Source organism: Hippocampus guttulatus, chromosome 13 (assembly GCF_054856545.1).
Source record: "Hippocampus guttulatus isolate MCC_2025c chromosome 13, RoL_Hgut_1.0, whole genome shotgun sequence".
NCBI lineage: Eukaryota > Metazoa > Chordata > Actinopteri > Syngnathiformes > Syngnathidae > Hippocampus > Hippocampus guttulatus.
In genome coordinates, this window is record NC_141273.1 from 7,312,445 (window position 1) to 7,326,142 (window position 13,698).

Here is a 13,698-nt window from a genome sequence, read left to right on the forward strand (position 1 = left end):
TCGTAAACTAGCTCCTCTCTGTTGGCACTCATGTCGTTAGTGGAAACAGTGCAAGTACGATGATGGATGGATAAATCCTAAATTTAATTCAATGTTTTCTGATTAAGTTCATATCCATGAAACAGTTCATAAATATGAAGGATGAAACGTTCTTCAAAAAATAAATAAATAATTTTGTTAGATTACGAGGTGGTGTTTGAGGGGGGGGGGGGGGGGGACTGGACCTAAAAAGTTTGAGAACCCCTGTGCTTGTTAATATTTGAAATCACATGTAAAATTTTCTAATGGCTCCTGATGCATTATATTTACATAATTCATAACACAACATGAAAGGATGCGAGAAAGTAAGAGACAACACTGATTTTCTTATGTGTCGCCAATTTAAACAATTGATGTCTTCTCAGATGGAAAAAAAGAGACTGCTTTCAAGAACAGTGAAATTCAATTCTCATGCATGCAAGTAAATTTACATGGAACCGTCTCTAATTTAACATACAGAGTGGGAATTGTGACACTTCAATGCCCATTCACTAATTAGTGGATTTCAAAAGCGTGTCTTTCTCCTGGAACGCCAGCTTGAACTGATACTGAACTTGTTCATGAAATGACAGGAGGACTGGGGCAGGTTGGCTTTGTTGATGGCGCAGCATCCGGAGGAGAGACTCACGAGTCAGCGTTTTACATCCCGCCGGCACTTATACCTTTTCCTATCGTGACTCACCACAGCGGTCAGCCCGCATTAATATATGAGGACGGACGCCTCGCATTTGAGCCCCTTGCGCCCGTTTCAAAACCAAAGTCACACGCATAGAGACACACATTGCCAAGCAAATTATAGCAGCCGGCCTGACAAGAAGAGAGAAGCACTACGAGACAATAAAAGCACTCTGCCTAAAAATAACTCTCGTGTACGGATATTTGCATTTATGCTACAAAGGAAGCAACCACGCCCCCCCCCCCCCAAAAATGATCTCGCCGACTTAAATTGTTCTTGTCTGTGGCTTTGTGGAGTCACCATCATCGCTAAAAAGCTCTGTCTAGCAGATGAGGCAAAATGAAGTGCACTATTTGGCCGCAACCAGCACAGGCGCTGTTGATTAAGTCTCAATGAGTTTGCTGTCCAAAGAAGTACAGCAAATTCACAGCTATTCGCTGTATGGTATGCAGTTTCACCTCCAGTCACACATACCTCGACTATACGAGCGATACAAGTTACACGTTTTTCAAAATCCGGGCTACGGCTTGGTCGATGTTTGACACACTGAGTTGCTCTTCACGTTCAAGTCTCAGAATAAGATAAGATAAGATAAGATATCCTTTATTTGTATATTTGTATTTGAATAATCCACAACAGTATTCTGAGATTTGTTTTGATTCGAGTCAGAAAATTCAGATTTGCTGATTGCGTTTCCATGCATACTCGAATCGCAATTCAAATCAACACTTTGTGCACAGCCCGAGCAGAGAGTGAAAAGGTCTTCCCAAAAGAAGTGCTCGCTTCAAGTTGTTTATTAGCGCTCTCAGTTGAAGTCTACTGTACAAGGAGAAAGCCAAAGGATGAAACAATATGAAAATGAAAACTCCGCACAGGCATAAGAGAGCTAAGATTCGAACCTTGAATCTCAGAACTGTGAAACCACTCATCCATGCCGCCCTTGAATCAAGGAGTGTAAAACCAGCTAAAAAAATCCCTACAGCTGAGCTGCCCTGTTCAACAAGAAACTGCAAAATAGTCAAGTGCACAATGCGCATGTTCAGACACTCACAGGAGTCCAACTCCAGGCAGGAGGGAGCCTCATAAAAATATGTCCAACTCAGGGTTGGAGGTTTTGGGGGCCCAGCTTTACGCTGCATACCAACATAACTGAGAAGGAGGCTGCAAGTACTGCTCATATGCCAGTGTTGAAAATACTTTATATACTTAAGGAATTTTCAGGTACTTTTCTCGAGCATTTAGGTTTCTGACGACCCTTTTGCTTTTATGACCTACATGTAAAAACAGAAATCTACACTTTCAACGTTGTCAAAATAGGCTTGTTATTGTTTCATTCTCTGTGCAGTGGCGGTGGCGGTGGGGGGGAGGGGTCAATTGCCAGAGTAATAAATTCCAAAAAAAAATGTTTGTGACAGCGTTTGTGGTTACGTTTGTAGAATATGACTTAAGCAGCAAAATCTACCCGTTTTTATCCATCTCAGGGGGACGGCCATTTTGCAATTGTTGTAGACTAAAATGATATAACAGTTGCTCTGGGCTCAAGTCAAGACCAATCACGGTTCAGTTTGTAAAGGTCACGTGACCAAACTCAGAAAACAGGTGAGCCATGATTGTTCGTTACCTGAGCAACTCTGATGTTATTTTCAGTTGACAGCAAGTGGCAAAATGGCTACCCCGTTATAAATATTAAAAAAAAGGTGGATTTTGTTACTTAATTAATTGTCCGCAAACACATTATTCATCAGAATCTCCTGTTTTAGCTAGTGGGGGTGAATTGAACTTATTATTACAAAGAAAATTTTGGACTTGTCTTAACTTTTAAGTTATATTTGAGTACTATCATAGATGTGAGCATTAATGATAAATTTGGGTGAAGATAGACAAATATTAATGTCTGCCTGGTGATCTTAATGTGCTGTCAGCTGTGTAAACAAATAAATTTAAGACCATTTCTTGTGCCTAAATTTTGATATTTTTATTTCCTTTATATATATATATATACAGGTATATATATATATACAAAACTTGTACCTAATTTATGTACTTTGGCCACAGTACAGGAGTCAAACTACAGGCGGGAAGCTTTTAAACTGTAAATAGAAGTTTAGGCTGGAGGTTTTGGGGGCCCGGCTTCACTCTGCATACCAACATAGGCGAGTAAGTGGCAGCCGAGTTCTACTCATACGCTCAAATTTAGAATTTGGACTGATGGCAGCAGACGAGGACATGAGCTTAGGTATGTGTGTGACTGTGTGTCATCTGGGAAGGAAAAAAAAGTCAGACTGGGGTATGAGGGGGCTGCCTAACCTGCCTGGCAACTACCAGAATAAACACCTCCTGCTTCTTGGTCTTCATCGCTGCATGCGTGCTTCTCACTCCCCTGCAGCCACCACCATACCACCTGGTGCACAGTCAGTGATGCTGTCGTTGCCATGACTACTTTTAAAGCTACATCTGTAACAATTGGGGCGGGGTCACATCGTGACAATAGGAGGCTACTAAATTTGAGGAAATAGCAAAAATAGATTGTGGGGAGCGACGGAGGTGACACCCCCACCACCAACACACACATGCACACACAAAACGAAATGATGTAGTTCGTTAATGTTGATACAGTAATGCACTGTGCAGGCTTCTTACCCAAATATATTTTATGTTAAGAGTGAAAATGTAAAATGTAGTGCCAATGTGCATCTGTCATGACGCGTCAAATAGGGCGCGTGGGATTAGCTTACCTCATGTCGCCGTTTTTTTCTTCACACGACGACGACGAAGCCAATGGAAGTGCTTTCGCCGGTTATATGGAAAACAATTATAATATAACAAGTCGAGGATGCCTCGCAGACGTGGTAAAAGCGTGTTTTAAGGGCCCGTGTGATGAGGCGTGCTACGGCTCAGGCTGTCTCTCCCATCCGCTTTGTGCTCCGGCGTCTCAGCTGCACACATGCTCCACGGCGTGTCCTTACATCCATGTTCTTTGTCTTCTATTCGTTTGAAAGCGAGCTACCGGGCGGGTAACAGTGGTCGTCAGTGGCTGCCGCCTCCTTCACGCCATATTTTCTTCCCGTTCGGAGTGTTGTTGGCTGGTCGGAGAAGCGAGGCGGAGAGCTTTGGCAAGGTTACAATGCGGCGTGCGGAGGAGTCCGCTCAATGCTGCCCACCGGTGGCGAAGACGCGTAACTGCAGGCATACAGTTAGACCCCCTCCCCCTTGAGAGGCATTCAGTGTTTTTTTTAAACAGTGAACCCCCGCCTATTCGCGAAAGTTGCTCTGAAACCTTACTGCTGGCCAAAGTACTCCCTTTGTACTTCAGTACAAGTACTGTAGCTGCTTGTTTTAAAAAAAGGTTGGTAAAAGCTCAAGTACTGCTTCAATTGCTGAAATGAGAACAAATAAACAATTTGACTGCAATTAACTTCTGCACAAAAGTAAAAAAAAAATCGCAACATCAGGATTGATTTGGCACCATCTTGGTGCTGAATGAGTGGGCAAGCTTCATTTAGACTAATGTAGTCCTTTGACACCACCGTGTGGCATCTATATGTAATTAAGGTCAAGTAAACCTATTTTAGTGTAGCGTGTGCGTGTTTGTGTGTGTGTGTGGGGGGGGGGGGGGGGGGGGGTTGTCAATTACCGGTACTTTTTTGCTGTTTGTAAGGGTTCCCTGTACAGACATTACATGATGCTTTTAACAAACTTGAGTCACAGGCGTGCAGTTTGGACACAGAATCCTGGAAGTTTTATTTGGTGCTGTCAGACAAATGTTAAATGATCAGTGGTAATTGTGGGACCAGTTGCATCATGGGAAGACAAATACCAGTTCATAGCATTAGCTCATCATCAAACCTTATCCTTTTGATTACAAATCAAAGCAACGTTTTGCGTGCGAAAAGTACTGGTGATAATTCACAGATCAGAGGGTTGGAAAAAAAAAAGCCATGACTGTTTTTTGGGAAAGCTTAATGAAGCCTTAATATGAGAGTATAAGAATTAAATAGAAAAACAACTAAGTTGAATTCAATATGATGCTTCGACTTGATCAGGCAGTTACAGTGATTTGGTCTCATGCTTCCAATCCATGGCTGCAGTCAACAGTAGAAAGATGCTGTTAAATGTCGAACGCAACAGAGCATGTAAAGGAATCCTCCTATACTCTACTGTAGGTGGCATCCCCCCAGTCCCCGCCCCCCCAAAAAAACAAAAATAAACCTACCTTTTGTTTGATTGATTTCAGAAACAAGATGTCTTTTTGGAATTACAAACAACTCCCCACTCAGTGTTTTTATTTGTGGTGTAAATGCCCTTTAAATTAAATATCAGATCCACAGTTTGTAAATGCACATAAATCAAGTGCAATTTAGCAACATATATTTAGGGTAGGAGGTGTGGAACCTATGGCCCCGCTACAATGTTTGATCCAGACCAATGCAATTGTCAAAGTAAATATAACCACAGAGGAACTGTGATTAAAAAAAACAAAACCCCAAAGACATTTAACCTGAAAAAGCTCATAGTATTTAACACTATTTGTTTGATCAATGGCACTCGGACAATTGAAAATGTCCCCTGACAGTAAAAAGGTATTTAGTTGCGTGATTTGTCAAATTTATGTGTTGTAGTCATGAGATGGGGTGTACTTGTCCAGGGAGTTTCCTGAGTGGTTCAATACAATAGAAAAAAACCCAAAAAACAACAACAACAAAAATTTCCATGCACACTTTGCCATCCAATCCTCCTCTTTTGGCTTGATTAGTGTAATGTCAGTCAAAAAATACAAAAACTTCAGTCCATACGGAAACTGTTAGAAGTATGTGCAATTGCACGAATGGTGTCATAAGTATGAGCCTTTGGTTCTTTTCTTTAAAATTTGGGTTATTCGTCTCACGTGAGTGGACTACAGCTGTGATTTCAAACCAGTTTGCTGTACGAGACCATCAGATGGGCTGCGGGATATTGCGGGAACTTTTCAAACTTTATTCATCTTGGTTCCTCGACATCAGTAATGTATTGTGACAAGCAGAATGAATTTGATGCTTTTCCACTCGATGGCTGAAGGGACAGTGTGGGCGAGATTTTTTTTGTCATGCAAAATATGTGCCATGGTTCAAATAAGGTTGGGAACACTGGACTAGAGTATGTTGGAGGGATTTTCCATGGAGTGCGACTGAATGAAGAAAAAAACAGGGAGAAACACGAAGCAACACATCACACTTCACCATATCATCTCACCCGAGACCTGAAAGCAGACCCGCAATGAAAACCCTCTGTTAATTCACCTCAGTTCAGATCCACATTATTAGGCATTTCAATTGGTTCTTTCGTAGTGCAATCTGGTTTTGCTTCCACTTGGCATGAGCAACAGCAGAGGGAAGTCCTCGTTCCAAGTCTTGTCGCTCAAACTATCCTCCATTGCATCACACTCATGTCCTTCCCTCCGATCGACACCAGGCAGCTGTCGTTATACAGGAAGGTCACGTTGGTCACGTGGCTGCTGTGGCCTCCATAAACATGGCTGGGAGCCTGAAATTATGATCACAGCCAAGATTTTTTAACATTAGCCAACTTTCAAAATGATTCATTAACTTGTCACGTTGTGTCAAAAGATGCACACAATGTACATAAGTGGCAGCACATAAACGGAAAAAATATATAGACTGAAATGTATTGAAGTGTAATAGTAAAACCAACAAATGAATGCTCCCTGCCACTTATATACAATAAAACTGACAACAAATATAAAATGACAGAAATATTACATTACAGAAAAAATGGTGTGCTTTTTAATTGATTTATTAAAAGCTCTACTCCATATTTAAACATGCAGCTGCCTGGTTTGCCAATTATCTCTCCAAATTGATCAAGATGTACTAAATTTTAGGCCCAATTCCAAGCTGCCTTTCATTTCAAAAATTTGGGAAAAAGTGACGTAAAATCTTTCTTGGTTGAACATAACGTCTTGGAGGTCTTCCAGTCAGGTTTCACGATGATGTATAACACAGAATGAGCCCTGACTCAGCATGAGACTTGATTTTTTTCGTTTGACTATTTTTGTGCGTTCTACTGTCTTTGTTATTAATTTATTGTGTTTTTTTTGTTGTCGTATTAATTATTTTTGCTCCATGTACAGCACTTTGGATACAGCGGTGGTTGTTTTAAAGTGCTCTATAAATACAGTTGAAATGAGTTGAGAGATGACTCGATTATTTATTGCTTTTCAACCTCAGTTATTCCGGCTTTTCAGTTCATACAAGCTGCTTTTAATGGTAGCCAGTCTCCTCTACAGGAGAATGCACATTTTCTGCAATTATCTTCAAACATGTATTATGTATTGAAACAAAGTACTTTGTTGCCTCCCACCACAAACTCTTTCACATAGCAGAGTGCAGAATATTTACCCTGAACTGAGAACAGGGGAAGGAGAAGAGGTGGACCTTCCCAAAGTCGTCCCCGGTAGCAAGGAGGCTCTTATCATTGGATCTGCTGCCAGCATTGATGTCGGTGCCGTCCGAGCCATCAGACCACATGCCTGAAGGGGAGGTACGAAGTTAACAGTAACCGTTTCTTCCTATGATTAAGAGAAGAAATTATGAAAACAAATGAAAACATACCAAACACCTGAAAGCCTAGAGTGCAGGTGTGTGTGGCCCATTCAATATCTCTGATGGTCTCCATGCTGACCACCTGTTTGCACACGGAGGGGATCCCTGCGTAAACACGCACACATGCATTCACACACACACACACACACACACACACACACACACACACGCACGCGCGCGCGCAAAACACACAACATACAATTTAATCTTGCTGTCTGCATTTGTTGATGTACCATATGGAGAAGTTTTGGGACACATTTTTAGCCATGGCATCTTCAGAAATCAGAAGAACAAAGATGGAGTTACCTCCCCTTTGCGCACAATACAGCTTCTACAAGTCATGTTCTTCCACATCAAACTCATACAAGTATACTGGACTGTGCTTTGGGGGGTCTGTGAAATTCCAAAAAGTAAACTCTCTGCTCAATGTAGACCTGAAAGCACACTTACTTGCCTTTTCTTAAACCCCTTTCTTTATATCAACACTGCCATCTAGTGGAATCAAAAAATACAACTGGTTCGTGAAGCATTTTGACGCTTCATTTTACCATCACTACCATATGGTGTAAATAAGTATGATATAAGTGCAGTCCATTTTCCACAAAATGATCAGATGCATACGACAGGAATAACAAAAACACTTCAAAAGTCAAAAATTATATTTCAAGCACTGACTGTAATTTTGGTGTATTATCATCTCGTTTGAGATTCTTTAATTGCATGTGCATGTTCTGTTAAGCCTTTGGTTCTCGAACTGGAGTCTCCGGACCACTGGGGGTCTGGGAGCTGTCAGCTTCCGCAAAACAATTTGCAGTAAATTAATATCATATAATTTCAAAAATGCACACCTATAGTGCATATAGGGATGACATTCTCAATAAAAGAATACTAAGCCAATTATTCCTCCTTACTTTAGCTCAAGGGCAAATACAAGTTCTGATATATTGCTATATCATCAAATATGACATCTGGTAAATACATTTACATAGCATTTGTAGTTAGTGACAACGATAATTAAGTTTGATTTGGTTAAGTAATTTTCTATTAAATACTTCCCGAATATTCAGGTTGAAACTTTCAATAAAGAAAAATCATTTCTAGCATTGAGGGGTACACATTGTTGTTGAGTAGGGATCCTTGGTCCTAATGACGTTTGTGGACCTCTGTGTTCAACTATAAGTAAACTTGCATCTTTTTGGTCAACCCAGGTTGACACTAGTGTGCACTTACAGTACAGTATCTCGTAGTCTCCTGAGTTGGACACCAGGTACTGGGAGTCGACCGACCAGTCCAGGTGGGTGATGAAACTCGAGTGACCCTGCAAAAATTACACATTGAAAAAAGAAAAAAACAACAACAACAACAATTACAACAAGTTTTTGATACCAATATCCTGCACTGTATCTAATTTCAAAATTGAATTGCAGGTGAATGGAATGACGAAACACTCACTGAGCACTTCCCCACTCTGCTGTACTTCCTGCCATTTTCTGCCACGGCATAGATATAGATGTAGCTGTCATGAGAGCCGATGGCCAGGAAGTTGCCGTCTACAGCAGTTTTTAAAAGGTAAACAAAGCAAAAATGTAACCATCTAAGCTGTCAAAAACATATCTACATGTACATTAAAGCAAAAGATTTAGTTTAAATTGGACTTGAAGAGTGGCCAAGTAAAGTGGAAATTGTCTTCTAAATTTAACACATAACAGAGGAGGGAGTTGTTCACAACGCTGTCAAATTTGAATTATTAAAAACATTTAGAATATTAAAAGAAGAGAATGGAATATGCCGACAGACTGGGCTGGCCTCGTACAATGACGAAAGGATGACTGATATACTGATGTGTCCACCTCTGCTCATTACAGTGCATACATGTAAATTGTCATAAACTCTAGTGAGAAAATATTACTGTTCACAACATGCAGTCCTACAAATTGCAAATAAATTGCACAATATCTACTCTATGTAAAAAGTACAAACCTCGACCAAAGCTCATCACAGAAAGTTGTTCATTTCCATCTGTGTGCACCGTGACTAAATCCTTTGAGTCAGTGTCCAGTACCAGCCACCTGCAGAGCCAACCACACACATAAAAACGTGTTGATAAATATATAATTGATTTAAAATATGACTTCTGGTGGAGGGTAACACAGATTTGTCAGTGCACCATCAAATATTTAATGACTTGTCAGTTTCAAGGAGGGTTCTCCCCACCAACCTGCCAATCTGGGTTCCGATAGCAACGACCGTTCCAGATGGGTGGAAGTCTGCTGACTGGGCAGTGTCCTGCGGGCATTGAGGAAAGTTGAACAGAAATTTGAAAAAAATTGCAGAGCAATATCTTGCAAAATGAAAACAGAAACAAGATTACGTCAGTTGCATTACTCAGATCAAAACCAACACAAGCCAGGCGTCTAATTTCGATGCATTAGATGTGATCGTTTAAGTGGCCTTCAGGGGGCAGTGTTGACTCGACTTACTTCCATGTTTTTACTCCAGATCAGCTGATGTGAACTGGAATCCCACATACAGACTTGCCTATCATAGCCACATGTGAGAAAATAGGGCCTACAGGGATGTACGGCCAGACCCCACAACTCATCAGTGTGACCCTAACAACCAGGGGAAAAAAAAGAAAGAGATTTATTTGACAGTTTGCGGTGTGCTCTCTCAGGCAGAAATGTTTGAAGGGCAAAGTGACTAACCTGAGTAATGGGCACAAACTCTCCATCCAAGCTGCCTTGCAAAACAAAGTTCTTTGTGGTTCCAATGAGAACAGACTCCCCTCTGCCCTCTGCGACAGTCCGGATAGGACCAAACAAATCTGGCACCTGTGACCAAACCATTACAAACCATGTATACTCTCTATTTATTTGGAGAGTCTTTAGTCACATTCATCTTTTACTGCAAATGATGATCCTGCTCATGAGCAAAAGAAGACATAATATGTTTTATTTATGAAGTGCAAAATCTACTGCCTGCAGGAGTGCTGCTTCTTGCCAGTGTAAGCAGCAGAGGTTTTTTCAAGCCAGTACAGACGGTACAGAGTGTTTAATATTTTATCACAGCATTCAGACGACTCTTTCCATCTAACGATGAGATGCTCAACAAGCAAAACTCGCATGCATACTTACGTGTGGAAGCAGAATTATAAAGTTCCAGGAATCTCGCGCATTGCATTACTCGCAGGTTTCACGGCGGAACCAATCTCTAACTATTTGCTGAAAAACTCACCGATTTGAAGTTATTTTGCTTTTCCTGAAATGCACAAAGATGCCACCAAAATGGCACCAAAGCCATGGCTACATACTGAAGTAGTGCAGTAATTGCTCAAAGGAAGTATGCTGAAGTGATACATCTCAATTGAGAGATAAACTTCGAATGTCCGAGAGGAGGTGTTTAGCCTGGGTTGTTAGTGGAAGGTACAGAGGTTTTCGCTGCATATGCATGCAGACCAGATTATCCCCATGAAAACACCTTTTAGTCATTTATTTTTAAGAGTAAGGTTGTAAGATGAATTTCAAACAATATTGAAGTTTCATGGCTTAAACTATTGTGATAGACAATTATAACATTTCTTGGGGAGGGGCATCAATTAATAGCAAATCGTGGAGGGTTACTGGATTTAATCAATTTCCTTGTACATTTCCAGTGACACATAACAGATATAGCTACATTTACTTTTCCAGAGCACAAGTATTCCTGTGCTTGTATAGTGGAGGCCCATTTCTCACCTCCACTGTTTGGATCTGCTGGTAGCCGCTGTCCCAGGAGATGAGGCGGCAGTCTTTGCCTCCAGTCACCAGAGTGCCATTCCTCAGCATGCACAGGGCAAAGATGCTGCCTTCGTGAGCTCCGTGGATGACGTGGCTGATGCGATTAGTGCCTGCGTGACAGAGACGGACGGACGGGATAAGATGGGCGAGAGGCTTTCAGCCCAGAGAAAGTCGGCTTGCTGGAAGCAGGCTCGTAAAATGGCCGACAGTCAGACAGGTCGATCGATAGAGTGGATCAGTGAGAGATTATGTTGGAAGGAGTGGGAATGGTGTGTCTCTGCTTCGGAAAGTCCCCAGGATGACCCTGTTTTGTTACAAATAGGTGGCTTTGGAGCTAATAATGAGTTTAGAAGGATAAACATATTGATTAGCTGGATTTCCTGGAAGTCGGCACACAACCATGTCAAGATATCCAGTAAGTATTATGTACCTTTTCCCCACACCAAGATGTTTCCACTTGAGTCCCCAGTGATGGTATCTCCATTTTCTGCGAAGGTCACACATAAAACGAACTTGGGCTTCTCCTGTTTCTGTAAATCCCAAAACACAAGCATGGGCCCAGTTAAAATACAATTAACTGCCACCTTTCTACAAGTGAGCACTATTCACAGAGCCGCCTATTCATTTTTTTTCTTTTTTTTTTTAAATGTTGAACTCATTGCCAGCCATTAGTTGAAAAACTCACCTCTATTGGTTTTTTTGGGCTTTCATTCAGAAAGATGCACACAATGGCACTGAAGCCCTGTCTAAGAGGAAAGTAGTACATTGTTGTTGGACTGTCGAAATGATACACCTCAAATGAGGGACAAGCGTTCCGAGGAAGAGCTACGTTTAGCCTGGGCTGTTAGCACAAGAAGTCTTTGCCACATACGCCTCTACTTCAAGTGCATTTTAACAAAATAAATAAATAATAAAAAGAAATCAAATTGCTTGCAAGCCATTTTTAAAGGTAATATTGTAAGATTAGGATGAAATGATGAACTAGTTTGGACTGGTTCATCTGGTCTGTCCAATAGAAATAACAACAAGAACAAAAAACGAATGAATGGACGAACGTGGTGTGACGTTTTACCTCAAAAAGTCCTTGCTTCTTGACCAGCATGCCTTTTTCCAAGCTCCAGAAATGGAGATGCGACTTGCCGCAGGTCACCAGGATTTTGCTGTCAGTCGGGTGAAAGTCTGCAGCAAACACCGTGTCGTTGGATGTCTGTAAACCAAAGAAATGAGTTTGCTCGGTTAAGTGGCGCACAAAACCCAAGTTCCAATAAAATACTGTGGCTGCGTGGGTTTTCTCCAGGTACTTCCAAAAACATGCATGGCAGGACAATGGAAGACTCAGTCTAAATTGTCCCTAGGTGTGACTGTGAGTATGAATGGTTGTTTGTCTAGCAACCAGTTTACTCCGCCTACTGCCCAAAGATGGCTGAGATAGGCTCCAGCACGCCCACAATCCTCGTTAGGATAAAAGGCTTGACTAATAGATGGATGGATGAACGCTGAATAAAAATGAACTCATTGATTTTAATTCACCAATTATGTCGAAAAATGCAGCAAACACCACAAGTATCTTGATAATGTAAACGCACCGTGGGGCCAGAACAGAGAAGTACGCGAGCCATATGCCGTCTGCGGGCCATACTTGGCCACGGACGGATGCATGCACATCCGCATGCAACCCACCTTGACCTCAGCCAGTCTGTCTTCTCGCTGCCAGTCCCATACGGACAGCACATGGTCATTAGAGTCGTCAACAACACACAATGTGTTTCCTCCATTCTAAAACAAAAACAAAAAACAACAACATGACATTTCGATGTAAATGTCAAGCGTCACTTTTCGATGACTAATCTCGTTGCATCCTTTTCCTCACCGACTTAGAGAAAGCCAAGCAGACGAGGGCTCGCTCAAAGTAAGCGGCTCCCAGAACGTGGAGGGTGTTGAGGCTGACAGAGTCCCACACGCGAATATGTGGCGCCAACTGCAAGCCAAAAACCCACAAAGAAAGGTGTCAACAATTTCATCATGTGATAAGAGGAGAGCAGCAAATTACATGCGTCTCAAAACGTCATGAAATGCGAACATTGGAATTCACTTACTTTCCCCTCTAAAGACGTACCCGCTACCTGCCCGGTCGCTATGGTGATTTTATCAGGGTGGACTGCCAAGCTGAGACGAGGATGTGAAAACACATAAAAACAGTGAAAACATCTTTCAGCATCAATTCATCAAAAGGAGCATTTAAATAAAGATGCGCGCAAAAGGATTTAAGAGCCGCGGCTACACAGTATTTCACTTCCATTTGCTGTTATGTGGGCAAAGTCAGGCTGAAGATAAATGAACCGCTTTTTTGCAACTTCAAATGCATCCAAATCGTGGAGGATTTATCTGAACTCTGAGTAAACCTGCAGTGTAAATATGAAAATCACAAGGTCGTTCATCACACAACATGAGAGATGTGAATGAGGCCAAGCAGCTTGATTCAGTTACTCTGTAGCAGTGAATAGGGATAAACGAAGGATATGGAGCTGCTTTTCTGTGGATGTAATGTTGCTTAAGCCTACTTTCGAAGACACTTTCTCATTAGATCCAGTAGAATTCGGTAGAGAAC

At 41.6% G+C, this 13,698-nt stretch overlaps 3 protein-coding genes across 8 annotated transcripts in view; 1 reads left to right on the forward strand and 2 right to left on the reverse strand.

Moving 5' to 3' along the window:
* The window catches only part of evla (Enah/Vasp-like a), a 40,343-nt gene extending 36,487 nt beyond the window's left edge, over positions 1-3,856 (reverse strand). Inside the window, exon 1 of the mRNA XM_086127313.1 lies at positions 3,451-3,856. Coding sequence (XP_085983439.1) covers positions 3,451-3,455 — 5 coding nt within the window. The 5' untranslated portion in view covers positions 3,456-3,856. The remainder of the gene's footprint in view (positions 1-3,450) is intronic.
* Positions 1-7,489, forward strand: part of degs2 (delta(4)-desaturase, sphingolipid 2) — a 57,602-nt gene extending 50,113 nt beyond the window's left edge. Inside the window, exon 3 of one of the 2 annotated variants that reach the window (XM_086127318.1) lies at positions 7,092-7,489. In XM_086127318.1, coding sequence (XP_085983444.1) covers positions 7,092-7,115 — 24 coding nt within the window. In that variant the 3' untranslated portion in view covers positions 7,116-7,489. The remainder of the gene's footprint in view (positions 1-7,091) is intronic. The other variant, XM_086127320.1, reaches the window with a different exon arrangement.
* The window catches only part of eml1 (EMAP like 1), a 45,251-nt gene continuing 35,984 nt past the window's right edge, over positions 4,432-13,698 (reverse strand). For all 5 annotated transcript variants that reach the window (XM_086127308.1, XM_086127307.1, XM_086127306.1 and 2 more), the window contains 15 exons: positions 13,187-13,256; positions 12,961-13,068; positions 12,771-12,866; positions 12,163-12,297; positions 11,521-11,620; positions 11,049-11,200; positions 10,020-10,145; positions 9,795-9,926; positions 9,533-9,600; positions 9,295-9,383; positions 8,767-8,864; positions 8,545-8,632; positions 7,324-7,419; positions 7,111-7,241; positions 4,432-6,235 (listed from right to left, as the gene is read on the reverse strand). In XM_086127308.1, coding sequence (XP_085983434.1) covers positions 6,110-6,235; positions 7,111-7,241; positions 7,324-7,419; positions 8,545-8,632; positions 8,767-8,864; positions 9,295-9,383; positions 9,533-9,600; positions 9,795-9,926; positions 10,020-10,145; positions 11,049-11,200; positions 11,521-11,620; positions 12,163-12,297; positions 12,771-12,866; positions 12,961-13,068; positions 13,187-13,256 — 1,615 coding nt within the window. In that variant the 3' untranslated portion in view covers positions 4,432-6,109. The remainder of the gene's footprint in view (positions 6,236-7,110; positions 7,242-7,323; positions 7,420-8,544; positions 8,633-8,766; positions 8,865-9,294; positions 9,384-9,532; positions 9,601-9,794; positions 9,927-10,019; positions 10,146-11,048; positions 11,201-11,520; positions 11,621-12,162; positions 12,298-12,770; positions 12,867-12,960; positions 13,069-13,186; positions 13,257-13,698) is intronic.